At 40.2% G+C, this 24,648-nt stretch overlaps 1 protein-coding gene across 2 annotated transcripts; it reads left to right on the forward strand.

The window, feature by feature from the left end:
- The first annotated feature begins 1,563 nt into the window (after positions 1 to 1,563).
- Positions 1,564 to 24,547, forward strand: LOC117387553 (KAT8 regulatory NSL complex subunit 1-like). Of its 2 annotated transcripts, XM_055229380.1 has the most exons (16): positions 1,564 to 1,612; positions 2,202 to 2,258; positions 6,232 to 7,690; positions 17,033 to 17,174; positions 17,285 to 17,353; positions 18,093 to 18,205; positions 18,596 to 18,731; positions 19,545 to 19,707; positions 19,971 to 20,126; positions 20,230 to 20,424; positions 20,564 to 20,718; positions 21,087 to 21,208; positions 21,643 to 21,700; positions 21,810 to 21,922; positions 22,166 to 22,418; positions 22,979 to 24,547. In XM_055229380.1, the coding sequence occupies exons 3-16, from the start codon at positions 6,300 to 6,302 to the stop codon at positions 23,174 to 23,176; spliced, it is 3,264 nt and encodes a 1,087-aa protein (XP_055085355.1). In that variant the 5' UTR covers positions 1,564 to 1,612; positions 2,202 to 2,258; positions 6,232 to 6,299; the 3' UTR covers positions 23,177 to 24,547. The 2 variants fall into 2 exon arrangements, with proteins under 2 accessions (XP_055085355.1, XP_033840975.1); XM_033985084.2 differs by lacking the exons at positions 1,564 to 1,612; positions 2,202 to 2,258 and adding an exon at positions 3,233 to 3,740.
- The last annotated feature ends 101 nt before the right edge of the window (positions 24,548 to 24,648 follow it).

The following is a 24,648-nucleotide window of genomic DNA, read 5'->3' on the forward strand; positions in this document are numbered from 1 at the left end:
AATTAATTTCTAATGAAAAAAAAATGAAATAGCTAAAATCCAAATATGCTATAACCAAATTATTAGAGGATACCTTGAAATTGACTTACAGTAGTTTTCAAGTGCAATGTCTTAGCGCCATCTAGTGCTTTGTTAATACACCTACATTTGAAGTTGAGTTTATAGTAACTAATACATTAGTCAAAATAAATACGAAAAAGTACAAATTGAAATCACCCTGCACCTTGATATCAAATGCTAGAATTGAGCCATTCAATAACTACTATCAACATAGTTGATAAGACAAAAGCAAGAGGAAAATAGACCTAGTGAACAGCAGGATTCATTCAGTTAGGCAGATATTGCAAAAATAATTGATACTGAGTCTAAGATTATTCATTCTTTTTATTATTATTTTTAGTATATGGAGGCCTATTTAATCTTTCAACTTATTTATGTGGGTGTCAAATAACAATTAAAAAATTGACCACTGCCTATGAGAAATGATTAATATGATTTTATGTCACAGGCATAAAATAATCTAAGGTTACACAAATAAACAGAAACTCACAGCCTGGTCTATACAAACTGAATGCAGATTTTAAGACTATATTCTTCCATCAAAGTAATAACTCATCTCATGGTGTGCTGATAACAAATGTTTGTCTAATTGTTGTGGTTGTTTTTTTTTTTGTTTTTTTTATTTGTGTCTGTGAGTTTTTTTCCCCCCATTGATATTAGCCCCACAAGTTAGGCTATTGAACATTACATAGGCCTAGTCAAGTAGAAGTAGAGTGGGTTACCCACTGAGGCTACCCATCTTTGTAAGGCTGCAATATCACTGTACCAACCCTAACCGTACCCCTCCATACAGTGAAGCTGTGTAGACCTACTAAACAGCAATAGTTCTAGTGAAAAGTTGTTGTTTTTTTTGTTTTTTTTAATGGCAATTTGGTGAATACCGTTTAAAATACCAGTGGTATTTCCACCATCATCTTAAAATATTTACAGCATACGTTTCACAGGCCTACCTATACGCCTCTTAATGTAGGGTTACGCTCAAATGTTCCTATATTTATGAGACCTCTCTTGAGTTGTACTTGGTGAATACGAAACAGAGTCTCGACTCTGCTGCCATTTGTTTAGCATGAGCTGCAAAAAAACTAACTACTGCAAATAAGAGAGTTGCAATTTAATTGAATACGATTTGAAAAATATTACGCTACGTGAATTTATAGTGAGAACAAGTAATTGTAGTGCAAATACATGCAACATAGCATCTATAATAACAGATTTTACAACTAAGCTACTTAATGTAAAAATGTATTAGCTGGACAATGACTAGCTAGCATACATGTGTCAGAATTGAGATCTGCAAAGTGGCATTGCAGAAAAATGGCACAAATATAATGGGAAACTTGTTAGTAAGAGAAATTATTTTCAAATTAATGCAATATTTGAAATATTGAAGTTTTGAGCTATGAACTTTCGGGGCACATTTCCGCTGTACGGGTATTTGTTTTGAATGACAGCTCTAGCAGCCAATGAAAAGCTTTAAATTTGAGAATGGACCAATCGCAGCACAGAGGAGGGTTGTTATCGAGTCGTAAACGGTTAGTAACAGGACAAGCAGGTAAGTAAGATTTTTGTCCTATTATTTCGGGGGAAATAAATAAACACACAAATCGACAGACAAAGATGTGCATTTATGTATACGATCGGTTAGTATGTCGTCTTATATATAATTTTCTCTGGTGATTTTAACTGTAAACATGCAAAAACAGTATTCATTGAGAAGTCAGTATGGGATCGGGAACTAAACAAGCTAGTAGCATTAGCTAAGCTTCATTGGCCAACAGCATCTGAGCTAACGTTGTCCTCAGACCATCAGACTCAAACAGGACCTGGGCTAACGTTAGCTTTAAACAACTATCGTTCAGCTTAACTATAATTAATGCAAGATAAACACTGTTATATCTTTTGTTCCTCTATGAAATAATGCATTAGCTTACACTAAATGCTTATTTCATGGCGGGTGCATATCCGTTTGGTGGAAAACGAAAACTTTTTGATTATTAATGTCCGTGGAAACGTTATGGCAGTAACTTTCAGCTATAACATTCAATCTATTTACACTGTCAAAATGATCAAAATAATTTTATACCAATGATTTCATTCATAGTATGTTATGTAAACACGTATGTTGTTCTTTTTTATTTTAGGTATTTTCCAGGACCATGTGGATTATGGAAAAGAAGATGACAGGAATGGAGTTACAGGTAGGCTTTATACCATGTTTATGCTTTTTACACTTTTTTCACTTGAAATACAATAGCAGTAATTATTTTAGTAGTACACAAGAGAAAATTGTTTGGGTCTTCTATTGTTCAGATTTTATATATATATATATATATATATATATATATATATATATATATATATATATATATATATATATATATATAATATGGAATGGGAATTGTATTCGTACCCCTTTTCACAATCAATGGATCACTGAAATCAGTGGAATAGTTACTTGTATTATCCATGTAGTTGTAAAATTAGGATACACTGAATAATTGCTGAAAGGAGATGGGTAATTATTGTATAATGTAAATTACAATCTATAATATCTAGTTTAATATATTGCATTCTGTCAAATGTTATTACAAATGTACTTAATATAGCTTATATGTGCGTTTTAGGGATTTTTGTATTTACTCAGAACAGGTTTGGCACTCATTTGTGACAGTAAAACGGCTCCCTCACGTGGATCTGGTGAACATTGCATATGTTGTGGGCGATTGACAGTCGTTTCAGTGAAAAGTGACGTGAACATGCGTGAAAGACAACACAGCCAGTACTGCAGACTCGGGGAGATTATTTGGTACAATTTGACCAACAAACCAGATCCTCTCACATTAGTGGATAGTTCTACTTCTATATCATTATGTTGTGGCATCACGTAATTGCTTAATTTTGCCCGAACACAATATATTATGCCTTTGTGCACATACGGGATGTCTGTAGATAAACAGGTTGTGTGACGCAGAGCAAGTTGATTCCCATTGTATTTATTCAGTCCATTAGAAAGACTATAGTTTGTGGTTACGAACGAGCTATTATATAGACATACAGTTAACGAGTGTAAAATTGACACAACATTGTCTTTTGGAAGACAATGCCCTCCTGTGGTATCTTTTTGGGGCTTTTTGTCGTTTCTTATCTGCCCTTTACTCTAGTGGTGAGTATGAGAAATGTCTCCCGCCTACCAGCAGCACACACACGCATACGCGCACACACACAGCACTTCTATGTTTGTCAGACTCAAATCCGAGGGAGAGGAGCGAGCCGCCATTTTCTAAACGTCTCTCCCTAAAACGAGAGAAAAGCGCTGGCGTAAAACAACCATCTGGATTACCTTTTGTCAACGAAGAATTAGTTCTTTTGGTAAAGGATTGCCTTGTTATGCTGTAAATCTGAAGTAACTTGGTGTAGAAACCGCGATTTCTCGGCCTTGTCTTATATTCGCTGTAGCGGCGAGGCGAGCGAGCAAGGTGTAGATTGATTCGCCCATTGCCTGAATCCGGAACAAGCGGCTGTGTCCACCGGGCCTGTGAGGTAACTCGGTGCCTTTTGGAGTATAAATGGCAAAGTGACCGAATAGACTCTGTTTTTTGCTTTAGCACCCTTGGCTTTTTTCAACAAACTGCAGGGGATTGTTACCGAAATTCCCTCGGATAGTGCAACCTCGTCACGTGGTAGGTTCCTCCTTTTTCTTTGTTAGCGAGCTAGCTTCACTCGCAAGGTCTACTCCCAACTTACCCGCTTCTGACATATTTGCACTGGTCTCTGTTTTATTTTCACTAAGTAGTAATATAGGACAATGACTGGACAAGTCTCCAGACGTTCAGTGGACGCGCTGGCCGTATTTATTTCCTGAATCTAATTACAATGCACACCATGTCTCCAGTACTCTGCAATAGGTCTTTACGCGTTTGTTTAAAATGAGTTGCAATGCTCATGGGGCGTCTGGCTTATAATCACCCAGAGTGGACCTTTACTAACAGGAGATGTGTATTTTAACTGCGAAGTTACCGCATGCGTGACTACAGCTTTTGTCGCAAATGAGATAACACTGGGCGGTATGAACCAAAACTAACGCGGAGGAAACAGAACTTGAATTGCCCAAGTTGTATTTCACGCACATTCAAGGATGTTCCGTTAAAACCTCTCTGTGCTGTAGAACAGGGCAGACATATAACCATTTACCACCCCGAGGCGCGGATTGGTACAAAATGTGGTGTGGCAAGGTATGGTTACACTGCAGTTGGCTTATGGGACCCGCACATTGGCTTGCGAGCAGGTTGTGTTTCTTGCATCAGCAGCTTTCGTGGCTAACGTTAGCCTTAAATGAAACGCATTAATTAGTACGTAATGTATTGAGCGACATGGTTTTGATAAGATCTTTATCGTATGCTTCTGTTCTGTAGTACCAACATACGATTACCACATCAAACAGTCCTAACGACCGGAGCAAGCCCACGTCAGATCTCACCATATCCCGTCTATAGACCAGCCCATTATTAAATAACCTTATTACCCTTGGAGAGAATTGTGGGGCGGATGACTCTTGGATCAACTGCTGCATCTAGTGTTTTTGTAAACAACAGGAAGACGTTTTGATGATTACGTTATGGTCGGCTAACGAGAGAGATGGGTTTTGTGTCGCATCTATTTCCAGTTATTTATAGCAGTTGTGCATTGAAAGCTCAAGTGAATCTGAGGAATTATGACAGTGTACATGCATCTTTGATACGGTGGGAACTGGTTCAGTGTGCTTTGAGCATAATGGACGGCTTGAAGGTATATGAATTGTATTGCATAATCTGGTTCGGAAATACCAACATGGCGTAGTGCGCGCTGACTAGAAACTGCGGTGAAATACTGAGCCTTCATTCATCTGACCCTGCAGAAGATACGCTCAGATGCAGTGTGCTTTTCATCTTTATTACTGGATGCATGGCCGCTTTATTTGAGCAAATACAATGAACTGGCGGTTTTTTCTTAATCTCACAATATTCATTGTAATGTTTACGTTTTGGCAATTGTTAGGACACTAGATTATACACTTTTTAAATTGAACTGTGATAAGATGACATCATATATTAATTGTAATGTTTACGTGTTGGCAATTGTTAGGACACTAGATTATACACTTTTTAAATTGAACTGTGATAAGATGACATCATGTGCTTTAGACTAATGCTGGGCCTAAATCCACCTACTTACACAGCCCTGTCACACAGTGACTTAACCCAAGCACATGTAGGGCAGTGGGTTTGGTTAATTTCACTCGTCTTTGGTGGACATTTTAGTAGTGAAAATAATATGCATAAATGTAATTACATTTAGATTTTTTTAATTGTCTGATGCCCACTATTAAAACATTTGAACCTATATAAGGTTTAAACTTTAACCTCAGAGGTCAGAATATACTTTTTGTACCATTTTTAAATGATGTAATAATAATAATATTAATAATAATCTCAAACTGCAGGATGATTAAAAATATTTACTTAATGATGCAGCAAAGCAAATATTAGGAGGGAAACCAAAAGGTTAACAAAATGTTTAGACACAAGTGTAATTCTTTTCAGTGAATCCAAAATAGATTATTAAGTGATCATTTTTACCAGCACTCATTGTGTCATGTGACTGTTTTTATTTTTCTGACATTGTTTTAATGGTCATGATGTATGAAAATTTTCCACTGTCAAGACTCAGAACTAGAAGTACAGGTATACTTTTACACACACATTTAAACATTCCAATGGCTTTTCATTTGTGTTTAGGGATGGGCAAAATGATGAAAATAATAATTTGGTTATAGCATATTTGGCTTTTTTGATTGCAATTTTTTGGGTTCCATTAAAGTAAAAATTGTACACTTTAAACATTTAAATAATATATTTAAATACAAAAGGCAAGATTTATTCCTCCAAAGTCTGAACTCTGCTCCAAACCACATGCTTTTATTGAAAGAGTTGGCTGTAGACCTTGAGTACAAAGACCCAAGCATGTCATTGACTGAATTTGTACATCTATACGTATACCTATATGTATTGTTTTGTTGTGTTATTTTATTATGTAAATATTTTGTGTAATAGAATTGCCACACAGGACTGTCTGTATCATGACATAAAGTTACATAACATTTTTCATCATTTCTCTTTTCTGATCTTTCCCCAGGCTGTCCTCTGGCGGGGCAGTAAGCGGGTGGTGTGGAGCAGGCCTTGGTGCCCGTCTCTCGGCACTGCATGGCTGCGATGGCGCCCGCTCTCACCGACGCCCCAGCCGAAGCTCACCACATCCGCTTCAAACTGGCTGCCCCCTCTTCCAGTTTGTCCCCAGCCAGTGCAGAGAACAACGGTAACGCCAGCAACATCCTTATCCATAGCAGTGGTCCTGCTAAGGGCAAGGCCGCCCCAGAAGAGTGCCCGCTTGACTTTTGTGGAGGAGATCAGGAGCAGGAGCAGCCCCAAGCTGACCCAGTGGCTCAGGCCTCTGCGCTGGGAAAGCTTCAGCCTCTGGTGGCTTCCTACCTGTACTCGGATGTGACGTCTGTTGCTTCAACTAAGGAGTCAATCAAGCTGCAAGGAGTCCTTATCAAACAGTCAGTGCTTAAAAGTCACAGAATCCTGCCCACCTCCCTGCTCAACGGTGGTGGGGAGTTCCTGTTGAGGAAGAGGCAGGCCATTGAACTCTCTGGTGGTCATCTCAAAACCCTAATGAGTGGAAACACCAACGGAGGCAGCCAGCCTATGGCTCCGGTCAATGGCCTGGCCAAGAAGCTGGCCACTATCCCCGGCTCTGGCTGCGTGGTAGCAGTGAACGGTGACAAGCCTTCTGCTGCCACAGACTCTCACACCCAAAACCAGCCCCTGGATTCAGAGACCCTAGATGCTTCTTTATCAGGGCATATTCCATTGAAAGGAACCCTCAAACAGAAGCATTCCTCAGGGGTTTCCGAAAATAATGATGGAAATAACCTTGAATCAACAGTGCTTCAACCTGCTGCACTTTCCCCCTTTACCCAAGATGCCTCAAACTCCAGTGAACCAGGTGGACAGGTGGAGGCTGACTTAAACACACTTAACCAACTACAGGGATGTGATGGGGAGAGACCTGGGAGCAGCCAACAAGGCTCTCCATCCTGTGCACTTATACCAGACGCTCCCCTCCCCTGTGGCTCCAACTCCGAGTCCATTGAAGCTCACATTAGGGAGCGCACTCTCCTCAACAGTAACCGCCAGGCTGAGATCGAAGGCCGCCTGCGCCGCCTGCGAAAACGTCTCCAGGTGGTCCAGGCCAAGCAGGTGGAGCGCCATATTCAGCAGCAGCTCGGGGGCTTTTTAGACACCGCTCTTAGTCGGTTAATTTCTACTAACCGTAAGTCGGAGACCACCACCCCCACGGCCACATGGAGGACTGGGCGACACTCAAACAACAAAGATGGTCTCGGCAGGTTCCTGAAAAGTGGTTCCATGCCTTTGGAGCTGGAGCGGCTGTACTTGAGTGGAACGGCAAACCTTCACTCGGCTGAAAGCGCCTTCGACTCGGACGTGACAGAGAGTAGCTCCGGAGGGGACTCTGACCTGGAGGAGGAGGAGCTGTCCCGGGTGGACATTGAGCAGAGACATGTCAAAATGTAAGTACAAGCGTAAACAGGAAACAAATGCTTATGTGATTCTCTGCGACATTTATGAGGGCTGCTCTGGATAAAGTTTTCATCATTAAAATAGATTATGGCATTTACATTTTAGATTATTAACTTATCACATCTCACTTGCACTCCTGGTGAAGAATCAGTGTTTTCAGGGAAGGCATTATACTACTATACCACAGCAGGTGCTAATGACAATTACAAGTCACTTGTGGTTGAGGAAAACTCCAGGGAGGGGTAGGCAGAGATACCATGTGCCCTAGGAGCTTTGTAGGTGTGTGGGTGGCATCCTCCTGTATCCAGTGTAGACATGAATAGACTACAGTTCTGGCAATGGGAGAGTGTAAAACCAAATGTTCTGTTCTTCTATTTTCATATAAATATAAGTGAAAAACAGGATGTTGAGGTTAGTGGTGGTTTTCCAGAAGATGGACCCTGGTGTGATGAGGGCAAATGCAGATCAGGGGAAGTTCACATCATGGCTCCCTACTCCTGCAGCTGTAAGTGGTGGAAAGTCACAGTATAGCATGTGGGTCAGGAGCCTTAATGGACTAACTGACCTGTGCAGAATATAGTAGATTATTAACAAGGCAGCGGCTAACACCAAATTTTATTGTCCTTTTTCATGTCTTCTTTATGCATTGAACCTTTGATTAGTGTTAGAATGAGATTATTTAACATTTGCTAAAGGCACACATAAATGATTACACTGTCAAATAAAAAGTGACATTTCAAATCAAAAGTGGAACCAGGTTATTCGTGTTGATTTAGTGTTGTAGTAAAAAAAATAAAGCTTCTCAATGTTGACCTCATCAGGACAGAAAGTGCAGTAGCCCACAGCGAGACCTCTGACGTTTAAACAGGAAGTGCTGATCTGAAAGAGATAATAAATACATGGCTACAAGAAAACCAACAGCTCTGTGAAATGTGTCCTTTATTAGATTAAAGGCTAAAATTTAAACTTGATAAATGAACATATGTGCAATCAAATCATTTCTACTGCTTAACTAGATTACATACTATTATATATTACACATATGTTATATACTATTATATTTAATTAATCAAAGGGAGCTCTGTATGCATTTTAATAAAAGGAAAGTTAAGTTGATATTCTTAAAATGACCAGCTAAAACTAATCTCAATGCACAGAACTTGGTCTAGCTAAAGTTACATTACCTTGGTAGATATGAATAGAGCTTTATCAATGATTTTATGGTTTTGTGCTCATTGTTCTGTAGGTGTGAGTCACAGAAATGGCTTTCTGAAAGAGAATTTCTCTGTTTTACTTTGTGCATTTCAGCTTGCTTATAAAATTAACGTCATAAATTAGCAACAGGGCTAATGAGGTATGTGCTACTTGTCAACGTTGGGTAAGTAGAACAAAAGGTGCACCCAGTGCAATTTGTTCTACATATTGTAGTTGATGTAATGTTTTGTACGTAACTAAGATACTAGACAATGTTTAAACTTTGACCTCTCAGGAGGTCTTAGCATTGTGCATTTATGGTAATTTCTTATACAAAACGCTAATCTTGAGCCCAGTTCCTCCTGGTTTATCCATTGGTTTGACACTGACCAGTGATACCTTTCCAGTCTTACTATATTATTGATAATTTATTTGGTTTTGCTATTTTTATTATTTTATTGATGAGTTGAAGCTGCTTTGTATGTAGTCCTACGTTTTACCACCCACAGATACTACAGATACAATTTCTCACAGTGAATTGCTGCATAATCCCTCTTGTAAATGGTGTGTATGTAACCATAACAGCACATTTTCTCTGCTGACATTTTGCCTCAGTTACCAATTAATGGCTTACACCACAACTCGAGTCAGGTCACTGTAGCGTTGTCGTCAGGCTCTCCCCCTTTAATTATTTAACCTCTGCTGGGTCGGTCGTCGCGTGGAAAATGACCTCCTTTGCTACTACTAGTTCTTTGGATGCCTCTATGTATCACTAGGACTAATCCGGTCCCCTGTTCTCGACGTGGTTTCCTGTAAGTTGCACTGAGAGAGGATTGCAGGCTCGACGACATCTGTTGTTGTGCTTATGCTGCAGGCCTTCTTTTGGTCTGCAAACGGCCTATAGCATAATGAGCATGAGGGTGGATCTTTCATAGGGCTACATCGTTTTGGAGAAAAATGTAATTGGAGATTTGTGATGTTTTTTTTTTTTTTTTTTTTTTTTTTTTTTTTTATAAAGGATTCTGTTCAAAAACAACTGTCTCAACTTTGAGAGAAGACAAATGAACTGATCAGCTAATACAAAACTCCATGTTTCAGACGTTTAAACGGGTGCAACAAGATTTTAGATAAAGATGGATAGGATTTTGTTCTTTGCAGAATACTTTCCATCTAAATAATTGTGTTTGGTAATTGCGCCAACTTAAATTGCAATTTTCGATTGCAGCATTGTGCAGCCCTAATTCCAAATGACTTTAAATGTCCTAGGTTATGCTTATGGTCTGTTTTTGCATTTTCCTTGGTATATTATTTCCTCATCTAAGATACACCTGGTGTTTAGGCTTAATTAATTAGGCAAGATTAATCACAATTACATCTAAATAACAATCTCATGACGTGGCACATCTCACAAGCTGTAGTTCATGTTATTAGTGATAAAATTAATTCCATCTTCTAAAAACAAACTACACATTTAATCACAGTGCATCAAAAATAAAACATACCTTGAGTTGTTTTGTTTCATTCATGTTTTTACGTGACTTTCATGTGATCGAAACAATGGTTTCTGTTTAAAGGTAACCCAGGATGGGCTCTTTTGTGCATACACATTCACTAGGCCGTTCTTGCCATTTATGTGCTCAGATTGCCCATTTAGAATTCCTTGTGCCCTTTGCTGGCAATCAGTTTGTATGCTTATAATTAGGGGCAAAACACTTCTATAGGGGTTTAGGGTTTGAAACCTTCTTCATGGAGATGTTGTTTTTCCTGGAATGTGGAATGGCATAAAACTTGGCACTCTCCATGGAGACTAGCAAGTAACTCTACGAAACCAAGCCAAGCATGTTTTGTTTTTTTTGTTTGTTTTGTTTTTTAGCAAGAAAAGCACCTGTAATTGAATACAGGGAACGATGGGCTTATATCATTCTGTGGATGCATTAACAAGACAAAGCAATAACCTTATCAGGTGTCTCCTCTCACTGGAAATGTTTCATAGTGCATCTTTAAGCTGTAAAACATGAAATGCCAATGCTTTGGTGTCCTATTATAACCCCTGAATGATGCATAATTTAAGGTACTTAATGACATGGACTGCTTCCTTTTGGATTCATATTAAAGTTCAGGAACCATACACGCTCTATTCCCCATGTTACTGTGGGCACAAGCTGTTCTCTTTTCAGAAATGTGTAGGCATCTTTTTGTTACTCCGGCAACAATAAAGCTCATCAGAGAACTCCTGGTCTTACATAATGGACCATTGACTGAAAATTCAAACGACCTGCAATTCTGATGCATCAAATCAGCTCTCGGATTGAGCTAGTCTTAGGATAAAAATCACTAGATGTTTGAAAAGGCCTTGCTCCTGTCGAATTAGGGTAACCAGGTTGGCCCAGACTACAGCGTTCCTTTCATGCTTCTGCCTCAGTATTACTCTGCACTTGAGTAATGTATCCCTGTGTTACCCCCCTCCCTTCGCCCTCGTGTGCGTAAACGTATGTGACTGGCCGCTTGTGTAGGTCTCGTTCCTGTTTGACACATCTGGTTGTGTTTAGCTCGGCCCAAGTTCCTCACCGAAGCAGACTCACAGCCTGTTACATAACCCCCCTCTTTTATGTAATGACTGCTGCAGCTCTCTCCTGCCCCGCACCCGGATGTCTGATTGTCCTCTGATTCTCCTGCCCCACTCCCAAACACTTTGATGGCAGTATATAGTCATTTCATTCAGTGTTTAGCAAGCAGCCTGTAGTCATCAATGCAGTATTGGATATAAAAAGAATCTTCAGTAATTTTAAATTCCTCTATTCCGTGTCTTTTCAAACAGGTGATACATTTCCAAAAAAATCTGACCCCTTTATTTAAAGTTGCATGATTTAACTTTTCTGATGGGAAGGGGGTGTGCTACTTGCTTGTATTCATGAAGATGTCATTAATATGCGTAGAATGTTCTACAATGTCTTATCTATCTTTTATTGCTAAAAGTACCTTGAAAAACACATACTTTTTCCACTGTGAGCAAGGTCACCTCTCCACAGATCTAACCTGTAACTTGGCCTGGTGGCATCACAAGTGCCATACTGTGAAACATTATAGACAAGGCCACATAATCTCTGGGTAACAAGCAGGTGGAAAGTTACATAATGTACCTTTTTAAATATACTTATACATTTTGAAATTGAAACAGTTGAATGTCTGTTCATGAATTATATTAAATAAAAAATATATCAAAGTGAATAATTTGACCCTAAACTGGCTCATTGATTACCACCAATTAAAAGTAGGTGGAAAGCCGAGATGACCCTTGTATTGTACTACAAAGCTAAATGAAAATGGTAGCTGTCAGAAAATTGCCCTTGTTCATTTGCAGTGAAGCACAAAGTGTTTGAATTCTCAATTAAATGTGGATTAGCTGATCAATACAAAAACAACATTAAACGGCCCTGTGCTTTGCTTTACCTTGTGGAGGAGCCATATTGTCTGGAGATGCTGGGGACAAGAGGCACACTTTGTAATACAATGCATGTCAGGTTTTAAGAATGACTCAGTTTCAGGTGTTGAACCTACAACTTGTGCTGCAAGACAGACTGGCTTTTGTTTTGTGCAGCCTTTAACATTTTAGGGGCCTGTAAGAATCAAACTATTTGAATGAAGATACAAAATCACAGTGTATGTGTACACTGAGCAGCATATGGCTACAGTGCATGTGGAGACTGAATATAGGTCAGTATTGTGCATTGATGTAAATGGAATGTTTTTATTGCAGGCAGCATGTATTTCTTGAGCAATTTCTCGTTACTTTGTTCTCCTGCATCTAAAACACCTTAAGCTGCATCTTTTTGAAGGAGGGACAATATTACGGATTTCTGTGTTTGTAATGTAAAATGTGACATGCAAAATCTGTAGTTAAATTAGCAAGAAGCTGCTAATTGTTACATCAGTTAGTAAAAAAAACGTGTGTGTGTGTGTGGGCAGGCGGACGCGGGTTTCTAGGCAAGTCTGATGCTGGTACTACCATTCTGCAAACTAGTAATGGCTTTGCAAAACATAAATATAATATTTTTACTGGCTTCTACTAAAACTGGATTCTTCATTTGCATTAAAAGTTTGCTTTGTAAAATGGGTTACGTTTGAATGTGCAAGATGACCATAGCTTCTTTTCTATGTTCAGAATAGCTGTACACCCCTATACATTGAGTAAGTTTTATCAGCTTTTAATTGTACAGTTAATTGCAACAAATTGATTACTGAAATAATCCTCAACTAATTAAGTCATTGACTATTTGTTATCTGTACTGTACACAAACTCCAAAAGAGATGTTTTTGGAGCTGTGAAGTTTTGACTCAGGCAGAGCAAGAATTGCATCAAAATGACTAATGATTGATTTTTTTTATGACAAATTTTGTCAAGTGTACTTAATCAAGGCTTGCTTCAGCGTCATTGTTTTTTCTGAGTCTGTTTTTGTGCAAATCTCGTTCACAGGCCTTCTGCAATCTAAACAACTAATTGAGTAATTGAATGCGTTTACATGCGTTCCAGTATCCTGGTTTTCTTTGGTTTTGTGTCCATGTAAACACAGTATCCTGATTTTTGTATCTTGGATAAGCCAGTCCGGGAAATGAGAAACTGTGATACTCTTGTGGGGGATGTATCAATACCAGTGCCAAGCTAGATAAATAAATAAATATGGTAACGGCTGTAAATTCTACCTGGCCTTTTTAGAACATTTTTGTATCACAAACGAAATACAGCACATGGATGGTGTTAAATAGGTGGCTGTAGTGGTAGACTAATAACTGGCTGTCTGCCTGTCTTGAACTGTCACTGAAGCTGTGACCGCGTTCTACAGTCTTATTAACTTATTTGACTATTTGTCAGTTTGTTGATATAAATGTGCAAAAGACTGGTTATTTAGCTCTATGCCACATCCCACCCGGAGTATCCAGGATACGCATATATACAGGGATGTGAGTATTCTCATTTCTCTGTGCGCACATAAACATCACATCCAGAATACTGTCATTATGTCAGCACAAATAAGCATCAGATGAATCAATCAGCATAAGTCATTGGTTTCATGCAGCACTGTTTGAATTACAAAGTTTATTATTGCATTTTCTGATACAACATTCTGTTATCGTTTGTGGTATATTGCTTGACTCATTGTGAGAGGAAAACTGCTCATAAATTCACAAAGACCCGTAACTTGAATAGTTTCATTGTCGAATCTGTGCCAAGATGGAGAAAGAGCAGCTAGTTATTCTTTCCACGGTTGTTTGTTTGCAAAGGACTTTTATGACAAAGGAATGTGAACAAGGAAGCTTCATATTGTGCTCTCAGGACCTTGTTTTAATGGCTTGTTGCGTTATTTAGTCTGCCGTACTTTTCGTCCAAAATGTGTCTTTCCTTGAGATTCAAAGCACAATTATTAAAAACAAAATAAACATAGGATTCTTAGTTTCTTATCCATCTGTTTGTTTGGCTGCCTTTAGCATCATCTTATTACAGAGGACAGTGTTGTTGATTTTAGACAGGTCAATGTGTCATGAAACAGCCCTGGTTCAACATATGTGCAGTGTCCAGACAGAAGCACAATGCAGAATGTGCTGACATGTAGGAAACGCACCGTAGTGATCGCCGCTGGTGCTTTTGTGCTGGAGTAACGGGAGGGGGGAGGAAAATATGGCCTGGTTTTGGAGGGAGGGGGGCGGAGCTCTGTATGACAACACCCCCCCCCCACCTCCCTCTTCCTTCACATTGACGATTAAGGTCATCAGTAGTACAAGTGTTTCAATAATAGCACTGCACTTCAAACAGCACTTTTAGCCCTTCCTCCGGCTCCACTAAACTTAAGATTAATGCTAGCTTTGTCTGTCATTATCTTTTGTTTGTGGCTTTGCTCCTGGGAAGATCGGTTTACATTTTCCTAAAACACGCGGGACGCTGCTTTCAACTGCCTTTGTCATTGTCTCCGGATGACCTTTTCTGTCTAGTTTTAGGCAAAGCTTCTACGAACCGTCAAAAAATGTCCTGTTACTTTTTATATATATGATTTTTGATATGTTTATTAGCATTTTTTTTAGTTTTGTGTATTGCTGATGTGACACCTACAGTGTTTTGCATTCTTGTGGGGAGTTAACCAAATGATTTCCTTTTGCATTGGTCTACTGGATCAAGCTCCTGCTGTGTACATGGTGTTGTGAACATTAGAGCTGAAATTATTTTTTTAACATTTTGATTTAATAAAGCCTATTGTCGGGTTAAATGGTTTTTCCGTATTTGTGTGTTAGTTCACTAAAATTGTAATCATCTGGACTATACTGCTAGTCACTATTAAACAGCCCCAGAGAACATCTTATTTCACAAGCTAACAGAAATAAATCCCCACATTATGTTTAAAACAGTCATAAGACGGTCTATAATATGTAGAGAAATTAAAACTACAAGTCCTGGCATTGCAGCACTTTAGAGTGATGTCCTTGATGCGGTGAGTGAGCCTTTGTTTTGCAGTGAAAAGTCAGGGCTTGTCCTTCTGTGCTCAATAGAAGCTGTTCCCACTTAAAGTTCCCAATAACATAAGATTCCTGGTCGGATTATTCGCTCTGCCCCTGTCTGCTGCACCACTTCCTGCCTCAGCCCCACCCCCTCCGCAGAACTAGACTGTAGATTGCTTTTTAGTCCGTCTGCTCCTCAGGCTGTCTCCTCCTCCCTATAGTCTCATTTATTCCAGCGTTTTGGTTGTTTTTTCAATTTAATTTCATTTTCCATCTACTCCTGTCTGCGTTGTAGTATTTAAATTCATTGGCTTTTTCTAGTTTTGCTGGACTGTTGAAATTGAAAACAGAGCTGTGTGCAGGGAAGGGAGGGGGAGAAGAAGAGTGCAAAGTCTATCTTTGTCTGCTATCTGAGTCATTATTTTCATTGTTCAACCAGCCTCTGCGGCCTGACTTCAGGGTGAAACTGCTCCCTCTATGGCCACTAGCGCACGGTGCAGGAGCAGACATTTTCCTCTCGTCTGCTCCCTTTGAAATGCCCATTCTGTGTGTCATAGTGGGAAAATGGAGCTCTGTGTTCTCAGATGGTGCGGGATGCTGACAGTGGAGTGAATGAGCAGAGCCACAATCTCATATTCAGTAATGAGTATGTGCGATGACGCAGGAGACTAGCTGTTTGTTCACAACAGGCCGGTTTTTCAAGGTGTCTGCAGCTGTGCAAGGCCTAACGAGGTGCTGATACACTGACCCCTGCTGTCTGACACGGGAAATGCTCTCAGGGACTACAGTAAATAGACTTCAGATATTTGTAGGGCTGTTGTCATTTAGTTGTTTAGTCAGCTAATCAGTTGTTGGTGTTTTAGTTGACCGATATTGTTAATACAATTATTGGGATTTAAAAGATTTATAAGCTCAACAGTGGAAAGAATGCATGGGGCAAGTTAATTGGAGTGACTGGAATGTTTAATTTGCCTTTATTCTGCTCTTCCACTAAAGAAGATATTGTTTATTGTAATCATTTTTGCACAAGATTGTAATAATTTTGAGAGCTTTTTCCGGCACCATGCTGCACCCCCTTTCATTTGATTAATCAATGCATAGGTCATGACTTTAGTCATCTAAGAATTAGTTTTATCAACTACACCCCTAGACCTTCTTATTAGTTAATACTTGCTTTAGTTATGCTATATTTATCAATATCCATTACTTATTAATTTAAATTATAATTACACTATAGGCTTAATATTCTGCTTCTGAGACTTTTGAGTTTACAATGGTAAATGACTGTATTTCTTGAAAACCCATTCTTATGTGACCAGTTATAATGCATAATTTTTGTGAACCAAGTGAAGGATCTTGGAGGAAAACATAAATGCTGTATTAATAATATAGTCATGATTATATATGTCACGATTGCTTTGGGCACAATTATATTCACAATCATTTGACTGGGTTCATTTGGCTCATGATGGTTCACATTTTCCTAAGAAAATATGTTTTAAGAATATGTAATCTAACACAGGAAGGGGTTTTACAGTCCTTGTTCATAATAGAAACATGAATGGGCCAATATTTTACAACATTGCCAAAATTTTCAACAAAATTAACTTGATGTCCCCTGATTACTCTAACACACGTTTTTGGTGTTGTAGATGGAAACGGGCAGAGAGTCGCTACACAGTGGAGCGAGCAGCCATCATCAGTCACTGGAACTGGCTCCAGGCTCACATCTCCGACCTGGAATACCGCATCAGACAGCAAACGGACATCTACCGCCAAATACGGGCCAGCAAGGTATGGAATGTTAGTAGTTGTCCCATGGTAGTGAAGAAAAATACTTCTCAATTTGTATCAGTATTGTTAGTTTGATTTTCATTTGAATTTTGGGTCCTTTACTCTCTCAGGGCTCAGTGGAGTTGGGAGGTGTCGCTCCTAATGTTACAGAAGTCAAATCAGAGCCTGTAAATAGTACGGTAAGCAACGTAAACTGTGCATTTCTCAATAAATGCTTCTTTAGTGAAGTCGATTTTGAGTAATTTTGTACAATATTAATTCTTTATAGAGAGATTGTTCTTTGCTCTGGTGAATGTCTGTTGTAAAACACTGACAGGAAGTGGTTTCTTTTATGTGTGCCTTCTGAAATAGTCCAGGCAGGAACTTTGATCTTTAGTGCTATTTTACCTTGATAGATGTTGGAGCTTCCTGTTTAGCTGATGTTTTGGTGGTAAATTACCTTTTATGATACTAGTAAATTTGGCTGGGTGATTTTGACAGTTTTAATAATCCTGATAACAATAATCAGTTCACATTTTTCAACCCCATCTGAAATCAACTGTTCCTTTTTAATTGTTTTAGTTGAGGGTGAAGTGTCACACAAAACTTTCAATTTATCAAAGAATACTTTGGTAAATTACATTATTAATATAATAACATTTATTCTAATATAGAATATAGCTGTTATCTAAATACCGGTTGTATTTAGGTAACGGCTCTCTAAACCTGAGGTTAAAAGGAGAGCAGAGCCGTGTGTTTTTGTGGCAGCGCCCTGTCTCTTCTCAAATCAAACTAAATAATTTAAGAGCACATGACCAGGATGTTGGATGCAGTCCTTTATGCTGCCGCCTTAAAATATCTCCATTTGGCGGAACAGTCTGTGGTCACTGGGGGTTGATGGGAGGTGTAGTCTCTGAATCGTCTTATCTGTCACTGCAGGACGTGGCTTCAGAGCGGCTGGAGCACACAGTCACCACCCACAGCACCAATGCAGAGCCTACGGGAGCCTGGAAAGGTCAAAATGGACAGCCCGTTAATGGCGTCCTCAGCAGGTAACAACTCAAGCAGATCTTGAGAACAGGGCGGAGTTTCTCTGTGGGTGGGGTCTGTGGTTTGTAAATGCAGTTCCACGACATCATCTTGTATAATTTATTCGCTGCGGTGTCTGGTAATCTTAGAACAAGGGTAATTAAACAGGTTATTTTGCACAAGTTGCCACAGCAGATCATTTAGGGCATAGGTTTTTATACTGGATTCCCTGCCTCACAAAATCCTCTTTTCTGCTGTGTTGGTGTATTTAATCATTTATATGAAATATTTATATTGAATCGCTAACTAACTTAGTGGTAAATTCCCTATATTTTATGGTACCTAACATGGTAAACTATGTTTGCTGTACTATTAAGTGAAATTCAAATCCCGTTGTTGTGTCGTGGTCCCAGGATGGCAGAGTGTGCAGAGCCTCGGCCCCTGCAGCCCCTTGACAGCTCATGTGTGGCTGCCCGGACACGACCCCTCGTCAGCTGTCGTCGACGGCGCCTCATTCAGCCCAACTCTGTGCCCAACCTTAACGGCAAGGTGAGGCTCACACACTGTTCTCATTTGTGATCCAATGTAGAGGGATTAATAATGTCATTATTGTAATTGTGTGGAAATATGGCTTTCCTTCTGTTACACTATATTCACTTTATTACACAGTGTTTGCACAGACTGCTCTGCTATGTAATCTCCACTATGCTTCCATATGGCAGACTTTAAATGATCCTGTCCTACTTTTATACAATTGAAGTTCTACAACAAAGAGTGTTTATTGTACCTTGTGACACCTCACAAGTTTTTGTTGGAAAAAGTTGTGCATGGCTCTTCCCTCAGTAGCTCAGTGTAAGTCTGGTATTTAGTGCTTGTGATTAGATCTTCCTCTGTTGTATGTGCAAGTCATCTGACCTATTAACTCAGCCAAGTTTTTCAAGTTCCCTGCAGGCCGTAGACATGCTGATGTTAAATGAAGTGTCATTTGTACCACAATCTTAATGGCTTTAAATGCATGTCAGAGCTCAGTAACGTGTGCCTCTGTGGTGGAGGATGTGCAGTGTCTTTGATCTCTGGGGCTTTATTGCATTTGCACCTGTTCAGATGTTTCTTGACTCAAGACAATCCTGTCATTTTTAAAGTAGTTATATTTCCTGTTATTATCAAATAAATGTATAGATTTGTTTTTTAAGTGGCTGTAATTAGATTTGGTTATTTGCCAACAAAATGGTTTATAAATCATTTAAAAACTAAATATCAGAAGGCCACAATATTACAAACATATTTGAATGCTGCTCTTTCGTGTTGTGTACCTCTCACTGGTCCTCTGATCTGCAGTCTAACTCGGCATTGTTTTCTCAGGCCCCCAGAAGCTGTGTCCAGTGTAGCTGCAGAGTAAACCCGAGCTGTGTGATGTGTGGTGGCTGGCCCACCCCCAGAGAAGACCCCCAGTTTGAACTGCCCACCCTTGAGCGCCTGTCAAGGCTGGATCTTGGCATCCACCCCATTCTGTCCTTCCCTGACGGTCAGTGCTGTCACTGTTTAAAGGAACAGTTTACTCAGACATTTCCTATTTTACATTTTGAAGGAAGACAAACAAGGAGTGGCAGCGTTCTTCCCGGGAAGTTTTTAGAGTAGATTTACTGAACCACTCGCTGGTGTCACATTTTACAGCAGTGACCCTCACACAACGGCCCTAGTTCTGGTCACATACATAGGCCCTATGTCATGTGTTGTGTCTTAACCCTGCTCTTCCTCTTCTTCCTCCTCTTCCTTCTCTCTCTGTAGACGTGAGTGTTAGTCTGCGCCTGCAGCAGGTGATGAAGAGCCAGTGGCACATGAAGTCACTAGAGAGACGTAAACCTCTGAAGAAACTCTCCCTCAAACACAAGTTATCCTCCTCCAAAGAGAAGCACAAGTTTACCAACTCACTTATGGCAGTCAGTAAGTACTCTGCCTCTGATGTTGTATGCGAAGGAGACTTTAGTCAGATATACTGTGAATGTCTGAGCCATAGGAGGCTCTAACATGGGCTGTGTTGTTCCAGGACTGGGTCACTATAAGAGTCGTGAGAAGCAGAGGTCTCTGGACAGTGGTGGTAGCAGCAGTGCTGTGCTGAACTCGTCCAGACTGGACAGTCAGTGTAAGAGCGAGCGGCTGCAGACGTCCACCCCCCTCGGACCCTACGACAAGAGCTTCAGTCGTAAGAGATTACGAGAGCAATCTCTGGACCGCTCTGACAGTGAGTTATCAGGCATCCCACAAATGCTCAGAGCAAATATTTTAATGATTCAGTTATAATTCTATATAGTCACTTTTCACATTTTATGGGTCTAAAGGTCACATGTTTTATGGTAACCACTATTTAACTGTTTCTTTAGCATCTCCCAAGTTGTTCTTGGACTCGAGCAGCCCCTGCCCCACTCTGGCCCACATGCACTCGTCCCTCCACAGCCCCCTCACCCGACAGCTGTCCACGTCCTCTGAAAACTCCACACCGCTGGGCCCTGGCGCACAGAGCATCATAACCACACCTGTAAGCACTCTCACTACTTAAAAAAAATTGTATAGTAGAATATTTGTCTAGACTATTACCATACTAATGGTGCTAATATCAAATGAAAGAGACTGAGCTGTTTGGGAAGAAGAAATATTTCATGTATTTGGTCTGAAAAATCACTGTCTGGGCTCCATCTGGTGGTCAAAAGTTGATACAATAGGCTCTTCTCTCTGGCTGTATTTTTCCTCATCCATTCGGCTCTTTTCGTGTTTTAAAGCAGAAAATGGCCTCCTTCAGTTCCCTTGGGACAGTGACAGCCTTCATGCATTTTTGCTTGCGTCCCTTTGCACTTTCTACGTGTCTTTACAATGTAACCTGATCCATGCTTAATTGTTCCTCAACAGCAGCCAATCAAGAGAAGGAGAGGTGAGAGCTCTTTCGACATCAACAACATCGTGATCCCCATGTCTGTGGCAGCCACCACCCGAGTGGAGAAGCTGCAGTACAAAGAGATCCTCACACCCAGGTAAATATTTAGACTGCATCCACCACACTCTCTCCCTCCTTCATACTCTTTCCCCTTCTTCCTCCCCCTCTTGCACTCTCTCACTCTCTTGGTCCCTCTCTCTCCCTCTTTCACTCTCTCCCTTTTTCCTATCACACTCTTTATTTCTTTTCACTCTCTCCTCCCCTCTCTCTCCTTCTTTCTCTCACTCTTTCACTCTCTCCTCCTCATTGACTCTCACTCACTCTTTCTGGGACATGTTGGCTCTGGGTCTGCCCTGAGTCACACTACATTCAGACACACCCAGTATAGCTCAAGTAAAGCCCAGGTCATGGTGTTTTTCCAGTGCCACTTGTCCAAAGTGATTAGTTTACGATCCATGTAAACTTGTTCTGACTTTCACAACCCACATGCAGCTGTTCCTGTGCTCAGAGCTGTTTGTTTTTGTTTCATAGTTGGCGAATGGTGGATATTTTCTCCCAGAAAATAACTGAAGAGGAAGATCAACGGGAGGCAAGTTTTTTTTTTTCAAGATTCATATTTTAAGAGCAGGCTTGTAGAGATCAGTCGTAGTTTAGCTTATTAGGAGTGTGTTTCTTATTGGTTTATGTGATGTCTGTAGGTGGAGGACCTGTCAGACGCAGCCTTTGTGCAGCTCCATCAGCCGTACGAGGACCAGGAGAGGTCCCGCTGGTCCTGGATGGCTCTGGCTCCAGCCAAACGACGAGGGAGCAGGTCAGTGTAAGGAAAATATATGTGTCCTTGAAACGATGTTAATGTGTTTTTGAAATGGTTAAATATGAGATTCAATTTTTTTATGTATACTGTAATCCTATATTCTGAAATTATATTCTCGTTAAAAAAAACAGGTGTTTACGAATATGTAATTTTAGAGTACAAAATATTCTATAGACAGTTAGTGTTTGAAGTGATACCTCAACAGTACTTATTGATCCTTAAGTTTTTCTCTATGCCCAGGTCATATAAATCTATAGATGGTCGGACCACGCCACTGCTGTGTGGAACCAACCCCCCCACGCCTCAGCCCGCATCCCCAGACCCCGGACACTGTCCCCTGCTGCACGATTACAGCCATGTGCCGTCGCCCCTGAGCCCACCCAGCCCGGACACCACCTCCAACCCCCACACGCCCTGCTCCCGAGACTCTCACCGCCTGCTCTCCAGTGAAGACACACGCTGTTCCACACCAGACTTCTCCTTTGAAGAACGAGTATGTACCAGGCTGTCAATCTGATTTAAAATTAGGTGGTTTGTTCAGCAGAGGTTAAAGTTGAGGTATCTGCATGCAATAATACAGAAATACATGTTAAGGGAAGGTCAGGTTTGAATGGGATTGAGTATAGAGCCTTATCAGACTGCTGCACACAGCAGTCTGATTTTCCCTGAAACGTCCCATAAAGAGCAAGTCTCATCCTGTCCATGAAAGTGATGGACAGGATGAGATTACAGTATGTCATTATTTGACTTGGAGTTTTAATTTTGCATTGGACATTTTCATTGGAGAGATAAGTACAAGGTTAGAAGGATGATTGGGCAGAGGAGGCTTGGACATACATGGAGTGTGCATGTAGCACACTGCAAAATACATGTGGTAAAAATGTGTGGTGATACCACAAATGCATGAATAAAGGAAGTGTTGTGAAGCTCAACAACCCGTTTCTGTGTTCTCTATCCTCAACTTGCAGTTCACTTGTTCTACTGTGGTGATACTTTGCTTAGACAAAGTCATAATCATTCTGAATGTATATAAACCGGTCTATTTCCCTCCAGACGGTGGCGCCGTGGGAGCGCCGGAGCTTCCCTCTGTCTGAAGACCCTGCCCCAGAGCCCGAGACCGACCCCGACATCAGGCCCAGGATGAGGAGCATCTCAGGTTGCCGAGCAACAGCCTTTGGGAGGCTGGATTCAGACGATATGGACCTGCCCTGTGATGAAGACGCCCCCAAACACAGGACATCCCACCGATAAATGACTGACCGGCGCCCCTTGCAGCTCCTCTCTGGCATTAACAAGCAGAACCTCAAAGCAAAATAAAATATTAATGGGTTCCTGTTGTTTGATATTCAAACATCAGTCTAATACTTTTCACAGTTTTTAGTGAATATTATGGAGATAGAAGCCTTTCCCTACACTTGTTTTTGTCACAAGAAAAAAAGGATAAATGTAAAAAAAAAAAAAAGTATAAAAACAACACGTTACAAAAAATGATTTCTGTAGTAGGCTAAACAATGTACATGGGGGCTTAGTGGTGTTCATATGTCGCGTGTACACTTGTAGCGCACTATGTAGCGGACTCCTCAAAATATGGCCAAAGGGTGTTTTCTATTGACTAGTTTGCTTGTAATTCCCATGTACATTTTTAGTGGAGTGACAAATAACAAAACAAGAAAAATGCCCCCCCTCTCCTCCTCCTCCTGTTTGGCCCTCATCCAGACCCACAGGTACATGAGACGTGGTCCCCTTGGTCATTGTCACCACAGCACTTCTGCAACTGCCAAGTCTAGTTTTGTTGGTTTGCTTTCTTTGTTTTTCATTCCTGGAGTTTATTTTTGTGTATGTTCTGTCTGTTCCAGCTCAACTCATTTTCTTTTGTGTTTAAATAGTAAAAGTAAAAAAATCATTCCTTATCTTTGGAAATCGTCTGTCTTTCCCCCTGCCGTGTGTCTTTTTTGAGTTCAAAACATGGGGTGCTGGCGAGACGACTGGGATGTCCTTTAGAGCACTTGCCCAACAGAAAACAATGCTGCATGCTCTGAACATGCTACTCGAATGCTAGTTTTATCACAGCACTACTTACTAAGATACAACCAATCACAGTGGGAATGATTATACCATCAACTTCACTCCCGTATCCTTTACATTTCTGTAGTAAATTGTGGCAAAATAAAAAATGACAAAGCCCTTATTCATTTTACTGGCTCGGCTTGACAAGAATAATTGTGTTTGTCTTGCAAATATGAATTATCCAAATGTAGCGGCACCCACTCAACTAAAGCCAACCCCAACTCAGGTTTTTCAATTTAAGGGAATCTACTTTCTGGTGTTAATAGTTTGAACATATGATCTGAATCTTCTAGACTACTTTTGCTTTTGGTGAAATTTTGTTTTTGCCACCCCACACTCATAACCACACAATTGCCCCTCCTAAGTAACTAATTGCTATGCAAAAAATATATGGTTGTTTTTCTTTTATGCCACAGTCATTCAATCACTGTTTTTTTCTTTTGTAGTTAAGCAAGATGTCAATGTACCTGTTCGATTGTTGCAGCAGTTAACCTAATCAAAAGCAGAATTGTTTTTTTGTAAATAGTACCATTAAAACATTTATGTTTAACTTGGCATCGTTGTTCTGGCCTCCTGTTTTGCTTATAACATGCGTATCATTAATGTCTAGGGACAAAAGAAATGCAAGCATCATGGATGAAAGTTTCAATTTAATT

The sequence above is a fragment of the Periophthalmus magnuspinnatus genome, chromosome 19, assembly GCF_009829125.3.
Source record: "Periophthalmus magnuspinnatus isolate fPerMag1 chromosome 19, fPerMag1.2.pri, whole genome shotgun sequence".
Taxonomy (NCBI): Eukaryota; Metazoa; Chordata; class Actinopteri; order Gobiiformes; family Gobiidae; genus Periophthalmus; species Periophthalmus magnuspinnatus.

Excerpts from the sequence above, each read along its gene's own strand:
- LOC117387553 (XM_055229380.1), top strand. The coding sequence starts at position 6,300 with ATGGCTGCGATGGCGCCCGCTCTCACCGACGCCCCAGCCGAAGCTCAC. Across the intron at positions 17,175-17,284 it reads GCCAAATACGGGCCAGCAAG|GGCTCAGTGGAGTTGGGAGG; the intron begins GTATGGAATGTT and ends TTACTCTCTCAG. Across the intron at positions 20,127-20,229 it reads CAACTCACTTATGGCAGTCA|GACTGGGTCACTATAAGAGT; the intron begins GTAAGTACTCTG and ends GTGTTGTTCCAG.